General features: G+C 44.0%; 1 protein-coding gene across 4 annotated transcripts in view; it reads left to right on the top strand.

Moving 5' to 3' along the window:
- The window catches only part of msps (msps cytoskeleton-associated protein 5), a 142,530-nt gene that overhangs the window by 36,854 nt on the left and 97,409 nt on the right, over positions 1–8,267 (top strand). For all 4 annotated transcript variants that reach the window (XM_076201692.1, XM_076201691.1, XM_076201689.1 and 1 more), the window contains exons 8-9: positions 6,317–6,433; positions 6,572–6,766. In XM_076201692.1, coding sequence (XP_076057807.1) covers positions 6,317–6,433; positions 6,572–6,766 — 312 coding nt within the window. The remainder of the gene's footprint in view (positions 1–6,316; positions 6,434–6,571; positions 6,767–8,267) is intronic.

Raw genomic sequence — 8,267 nt, 5'->3', positions numbered from 1 at the left:
GATAAACTTTGGATAGGATTCTTAGTATATATTCATTACCATGGTTCAAGAAATCTGTTTCATGAAATACCCGGTCATCTTTTATTACCAAGCACTATATCAGATAGTAAGAGAGTAATAGGCAGGCTGACTATATTTCTTTGAAATCATTAACTGATTAGAAAAAACTGGCCAATTTCTTCAGATAATAGTGGTTTGCATTTGCAACTCTTAAAATTTTGGCCAGCCCCTAAGAATTAAGTGATATAAAAAATGATAATAATTTCTATTATTGTTATGAAGCAGCCTTGCTGTGTCTTGCGACACTGCCTCTGACCCAGGGCAGTGGGCAAAGTGTAGGGATGACCCGTCATCCAGGAGGTGCTAAGATAAGAGGGAGGGTGGAGTGTATATAGGGATGGAATGGGTGGGAGTGGTTTTGTGCCTTTTTCTTTTTGGCTACCTCCCTTGTAATGAGGAAGAAGCCTTGGTATATGTATGTATTGTTTTTCAAGTGTATGTGACAGGGAGAAGGTTGAAATGATCTTGAACCAACCTAAGGTTTTGTAGAGAATCTCTCATTTCCTCCCCCCATATATACATATGTATAACATACCAATTTCCAATATGTATGTATGTACATATATGCATATACCAAGGGCTTTTTCCCCTGACAAGGGACATGGCCAAAGTCAAAAGATACAACTCCACTCCCATCCATTTCATCTCTACCCATTTCATCCCCTTTCACCACCCCTCCCTCCCTCTCACGTTTTTTGTACATATATGTATACATACATACATATACCAAGGCTTATTCCCCTTTACAAGGGAGGTAGCCAAAAGAAAAAGGCATAAAACCATTCCCACACATTCCATCACTAAATACACTCCACCCTCCTCCACCCTCGCTTTATCTTAGCACCTCCAGGATGACAGATCATCCCTGCACCTTGTCCACTGTCCTGGGTCAGAGACAGTGTCACAAGACGCAGCACATCCACAGCAAGGCCACTTCTTTAAGTCGGGGACACCCCCCCTCTTTGTCCCCCCATGCACAAAAGGGGAAGACTGGGAGAAATCCCTTCTGGCTGCGTCAAATTTTTCTCGCACATACTACCTCCCCCCCCCCCATTCCACCTCATGTATCACAGCATCATCCATATACAACCATTCTCCATTCACCCCTGTCTTCTGTCCTCTCCCATCCTTCCTCAACAGACATTCCCCTTTTCCCCAAAGCCCTCTTCACCCCATCCATCCATCCATCTCATCCTAGAATGCCCCCTCATGTTCACTCCCTCCACATCTGCCTTCCATACCTCTTTTACTAGTCTTTCTTCACTCATTCTTTCCATGTGTCCAAACCATCCTAATACTCTTTCATCAAACCTATCTCCCAACTCCCTTACCACCCCTGTTCTCCTCCTTACCTCCTCATTTCTCAATCTATCTAGCCTAGTAACCCCCATCATACTTCTCAGACACCTCATCTCAAATACATTCAATCTCCTTCTCTCTTCCTCTCTTATGTTCCATGTTTCTCCCCCATACAGTGCTGTTGGCACAATCACTCCTTCATGCAGTCTCCTCTTAGCATCCATTCCCAAATGTCCATTCCTCATTACACTTTTTAATTCACCAAGGCATTTACTCACTTCTCTGAATCTACATTCTAAGTCCACCTTCAATCCTCCCTTTCCTGCCACATTTGCACCCAAGTATCTAAAACTATCCACTTCCTCCAGTCGCTCTCCTTTAATGCTCACTTCCAGTCTACTGCCACTTTCACCCCTTGTACATCCCATCACCCCACTCCCACCCACATTTATCTTCAATCTTCTTCCTTCACAAACTCTCCCAAACTCCGTCACCCACCTCCCCAATCCCCACTCTGATCCTGCCACAAGCGCTGTGTCGTCCACAAACAACAGGTGGCTCACCTCCCACTTTTCTCCATTTTCCTTAACCACTTCCATACGGTGATGCCTACGTAGCCATCATGAGGAGCAAGTGGGTACACGATGATGCCGAAGTTGGTGTCTTGATTATATTCATTGTAGTCGTACCTACATAACCTCCATTCTCTCTAAACTGACTTCATTATATTTTATATGGTTATAAAAATTCATGGGTGAAAGAGAACGAATGATTGAGCACTGACTTTATTTTTTATAATGCAATTATTATGACGCAACATCGCACGTCGGGCAGCTAATGCTGCCAGACGTGCGATGTGCCCCGGAGTGAAGAGGTTAAACATCTCCAACCCCCGACCCACCACCCTTGCATTCACCTCTCACACCACCCCATCCATGTATAAGTTGAACAGCCAGGGTGACACAACACATCCCTGACGAAGTCCCACCTTTACCTCGAACCACTCACTCTCTCCATTTCTAATCCTGACACATGCTCTACTATTCTCGTAAAAACTCTTGACAGCTCGTAGAAGCTTTCCTCCTATCCTGTATGTATATCCACAAAACCTCCCCCAGTGCCTTCCTGTCTATCCTGTCATAAGCCTTTTCCAGATCCATAAAAGCCCAAAAAACATCCTTCCGCTTTCCTATAGCTTTCTCACATATCTGTTTTACCATAAAGATCTGATCTACACAACCTCTACCCATCCTAAATCCACACTGTTCCTCACGGAAGTGGCGAGCGATTTCTCTCGAGAAAGTTCCAATGTCGCTCTCGCAAATCCAATAGCGGGAGCGATCCCCCTAAAAAAAATCGCTCCCGCGGCAAGATTCAACGTTTTTCATGCATTATCCATCATTTGGCAATCCCTGAATCCCATCACCATTGATGAAAGGATCAGAGCAAACACAACTTAACCGTGATCAATCATTGCATTATCAATCGATATCATAAACCCAATGCATCAGTCAACTTTAATTTGTTGATGTACGTACATATGTGTACGCGGTATCGCTGCTAGAGTTCAATGGCTTACCTAGCCTAGCTTCGTATCAGCTGCATGCTCGCGTATACTAGTACATGTTGATTAGACTCTACACGACTACCGTGCTACATAATGTCGCTAGTTTTGAATTGCATGGTACCTGTATGCAGGGAAGTTCATTGGTTGCATGCAGCTAGCTGCCCAATCAATGCACTGACTACATGTACAATGCACCATACCCAATACCACATCACCGCATGTATACGTACACTATGCATATGCAAACTCGCTCCGACATGAGTAATGAGTTAGCCTTCCAATAGTTTGAAGGAAATTTAACCTGCAAAAAAATGGCTCTGGAAGTATAAAAAATGGCTCTGGTAATTAAAAAAATGGCTCTGGTGAAATTGAAAAAAAAAAAATGAAAAATGGCTCTGGGGGGAAAAAAGCATTTTTTTTTTCCTGATATATATATATATATAATATATATATATGTGTGTGTGTGTGTGTGTATACATAAATACATACACCAAAGGCTTTTTTCCCCTTACACGGGGGGTAGCCAAAAAAGAAATAGGCATAGAAAACACTCCCACCCATTCCATTTCCTATATATTCCACTCCCCTCCACCCTCCTTCTTCCCTCTTATCTTGGCACCTCCTGGATGACGGGTCATTCCTGCATCCTGTCCACTGCCCTGGGTCAGAAGCAGTGTCACAAGACACAGCATATCCACAGCAAGGCTGCTTCATAAAATCAGCGACCCCCCCCCTCTCCGTCCCTCCATACAGAAAAGTAGAAGACTTGGAGAAATCCCTTCAGGCTGCGTAAAAAAAAAAAATTCTCATACATACTTCCTCATCCCCCATCCCCCACACACACCCCCCCATGCATCACAGCATCATCTATATGCAACCCCTCTCCATTCACCCCTATCTTTTGTCCTCTCCCGTCCTTCCTCCACAGACATTCCTCTCTTTTGTAATGCCCCTTCCACCCTGTCCATCCATCTCATCCTAGGACACCCCCTCATTCACTCATTTCACCTCTGCCTTCCACACTTCTTTTACTAATCCTTCTTCACTCATTCTTTCCATGTGTCCAAACCATGCCAATACTCATTTCATCAACCCTATCTCCCAGCTCCCTTTCCACCCCTGTTCTCCTCACCTCCTCATTTCTCACTCTATCCCCTATATATATTCATATATGTATGTACATACTCCACTGTCCCCCTTCCCTCTTTTCTTCCTTCCTGTCCCTTTGTCTTCCTTTTATCATTCCCCTTCAATCCCTTTCACTATATCTTTCTGCACCCTTCACTCATCTCCCTTCCTCTTAGATATATGGTCAACCCCTATGAATAGTAATATACATACATACATATACCAAGGCTTTTTCCCCCTTACAAGGGAGGTAGCCAAAAAGGGAAAGGCATAAAAACACTCCCACCCATTTCATCCCTACATACACTCCACACCCCTCCCACCCTCCCTCTCATCTGAGCACCTCCTGGATGACGGGTCATCCATGCACCCTGCCCACCGCCCTGGGTCAGAAGCAGTGTCGCAAGACACAGCACATCCACAGCAAGGCCGCTTCATTTAATCGGCGACCCCCCCTCTCCATCCCCCCTTGCATATATGGAGAGGACGGGGAGAAATCCCTTCGGGCTGCGTCAAAACTTACTCACACACACTACCCCACCCCCCACCCCCCTGCCCATTCCTCCTCATGCAATCACAACATCATCCATATACAACCATTCTCCACTCACCTCTGTCTTCCGTCCTCTCCCTTCCTTCCTCAACAGACATTCCCCTCTTCCCCAAAGCCCCCTTCACCCCATCCATCCACCTCATCCTAGGACGTCCCCTCATGTTCACTCCCTCCACATCTGCCTTCCATACCTCTTTTACTAGTCTTTCTTCACTCATTCTTTCCATGTGTCCAAACCATCCTAATATTCTTTCATCAACCCTATCTCCCAACTCCTTTTTCACCCCTGTTCTCCTCCTCACCTCCTCATTTCTCACTCTATCCACCCTAGTAACCCCCACCATACTTCTCAGACACTTCATCTCAAACACATTCAAACTCCTTCTCTCTTCTTCTCTTATGTTCCACGTTTCTGCCCCATACAGTGCTGTTGGCACAATCACTCCTTCATACAGTCTCCTCTTCGCATCCATTCCCAAATGTCTATTCCTCATTACACTCTTTAATCCACCAAGGCATTTACTCGCTTCTCTCAATCTACATTCTACCTCCACCTTCACTCCACCTTTTCCTGCTACACTTGCACCCAAGTATCTAATACTATCCACTTCCTCCAGTCACTCTCCCTTAATGTTCACTTCTAGTCTACTGCCACTTTCACCCCTTGTACATCTCATCACCTTACTTTTACCCACATTTATCTTTAGCTTTCTTCTATCACATACTCTCCCAAACTCTGCCACCAGCTTCCTCAATCCCTCCTCTGACCCTGCCACAAGCGCAGTGTCGTCCGCAAACAACAGCTGGCTCACCTCCCACTTTTCTCCATTTTCTTTAACCATCTCCAATCCCTGACCCACTACCCTAGCATTCACCTCTCGCACCACCCCATCCATGTATAAGTTGAACAGCCAGGGCGACATAACGCATCCTTGACAAAGTCCCACCTTTACTTCAAACCACTCACTCTCTCCATTTCTAATAGTAATATGAAAAAATTTAATATTACTCTATTTTATTTTATTGTTTTTCAAGTATATGTGACAGAAAAGGTTGAAATGATCTTGAAGCAACCAAAGGTTTTGTAGAGGTCTGTCCTTCCCTCTCCCCCATATATATATATATATATATATATATATATATATATATATATATATACATATATATATATATATATATATATATATATATATATATATATAATTGTGTGTGTGTATACATGCATATATATATTCCCCACTCTCCCCCTTCCCTCTGTTCTTCCCCCTTGTTCCTAGATCTTCCCTTTATTACTCCTCTCAATCTCTCACACTATCTTTCCCTCTGTCCTTCACCCTTCCCTTCTCTCCTATACTTTAATTTCCCATTTTGTCTCCATTCCTGTCCCATTCCCCATGCTCTCCCCTGATCATCTTCCCCTGCTTCTTCCCCTCTCCTTCCTCCTCTCCCTTCCTCCTCTCCCTCCCTTACCCATTCTTCCATCTTCCTCCTCTCACTATTTCCTGCCTCCTGCATGTCCATCTTTCTCCCCTCTCTTTGAAGTATGGGAAATATGAAGACTTAAATGTAGAGACTGGAAGATTTTCAGTGACAAAGAAAAAAAGGTTGTATTTTACCCTTGACTGATGGGAACCTATGAAGACTTCTTGTTTCTTTTAAAATTATATTTTCGTGTGTATGGCTTGAATTTTTGTCCTCTTTCTCCCCAGGTTGAGGCCAAAAAGTGGCAGGAGAGGAAGGAGGCCATGGAAACTCTTCTGCCTTTGACTCAGGTCCAAAAGATTGAGCCCGGGGACTTCCATGACCTCGTGAAAGTCTTGAAAAAGGTAATTGTTTGAAAATTTTATTCCAAGTACTCTTAAGGTTTACATTTTATAATAATTTTTGGTCTAACAGCAAACCCCTTTAATATCAGCTGTGGCAATTACACACAAGTAATATACAAAATTGCTTTTTCTTTTCAGATCATTGCCAAGGACACCAATGTTATGATTGTTGCCTTAGCTGCTCAGTGCATGGCAGGGATTGCAAAGGGCCTAAAGAAGAAGTTTGGACCATTTGCACTTCTTTGCACAGAAACTATTCTTGAGAAATTCAAAGAGAAGAAAATGAATGTAGTGACAGCTCTCAGGGAAGCCATTGATGCAATTTACCCATCGGTATGTTACATACATATACCAAGGCTTTTTCCCCCTTACAAGGGAGGTAGCCAAAAAGGAAAAGGCATAAATTCATTTCCACCCATTCCATCCCTGAATACACTCCACACCCCTCCACCCTCCCTCTTATCTTAGCACCTCCTGGATGACGGGTCATCCCTGCACCTTGTCCACTGCCCTGGGTCAGAAGCAGTGTCGCAAGACACAGCATATCCACAGCAAGGCCGCTTCATTAAATCAGCGACCCCTCTCCGTCCCCCCATGCATAAAAGGAGAAGACTGGGAGAAATCCCTTCGGGCTGTGGCAAATTTTGCTCACACATACTACCTCACCCCCATCCCCCCACCCATTCCACCTCATGCATCACAACATCATCCATATACAACCATTCTCCATTCACCCCTATCTTCTGTCCTCTCCCATCCTTCCTCAACAGACATTCCCCTCTTCCCCAAAGTCCCCTTCATCCCATCCATCCACCTCATGTTCACTCCCTCCACATCTGCCTTCCATACCTCTTTTACTAGTCTTTCTTCACTCATTCTTTCCATGTGTCCAAACCATCCTAATACTCTTTCATCAACCCTATCTCCCAACTCCCTTTCCACCCCTGTTCTTCTCCTCACCTCCTCGTTTCTCACTCTATCTAGCCTAGTAACCCCCATCATACTTCTCAGACACCTCTTCTCAAACACATTCAAACTCCTCTCTTCTTCACTTATGTTCCATGTTTCTGCCCCATACAGTGCTGTTGGCACAATCACTCCTTCATATAGTCTCCTCTTAGCATCCATTCCCAAATGTCTATTCCTCATTACACTTTTCAATCCACCAAGGCATTTACTCGCTTCTCTCAATCTACATTCTACCTCCACCTTCACTCCACCTTTTCCTGCCACATTTGCACCCAAGTATCTAAAACTATCCACTTCCTCCAGTCGCTCTCCCTTAATTCTCACTTCCAGTCTACTGCCACTTTCACCCCTTGTACATCTCATCACCTTACTTTTACCCACATTTATTTTTAGCTTTCTTCTATCACATACTCTCCCAAACTCTGTCGCCAACTTCCTCAATCGCTCCTCCGATCCTGCCACAAGCGCAGTGTCGTCCGCAAACAACAGCTGGCTCACCTCCCACTTTTCTCCATTTTCTTTAACCATCTCCAATCCCTGACCCACTACCCTTGCATTTACCTCTCGCACTACCCCATCCATGTATAAGTTGAACAGCCAGGGCAACATAACTTATCCTTGATGAAGTCCCACCTTTACCTCGAACCACGCACTCTCTCTATTTCTAATCCTGACACAAGCTCTACTACTCTCATAAAAACTCTTGACAGCTCCTAGAATCTTTCCTCCTATCCCATATATCTGCATAACCTCCCACAGTGACTATTATGTTAATTTATGTTATGTTAATTTATTATTATCACTTTATTTATTTATTTAATTTTATATATTTATTTACTTTCCTTTTCTTTCTTCAGCTTGGATT

The sequence above is a fragment of the Oratosquilla oratoria genome, chromosome 18 (genome assembly GCF_046742065.1).
Source record: "Oratosquilla oratoria isolate Oo_2021 chromosome 18, ASM4674206v1, whole genome shotgun sequence".
Lineage (NCBI taxonomy): Eukaryota > Metazoa > Arthropoda > Malacostraca > Stomatopoda > Squillidae > Oratosquilla > Oratosquilla oratoria.
This window is presented reverse-complemented; position numbering and strand designations above follow the sequence as displayed.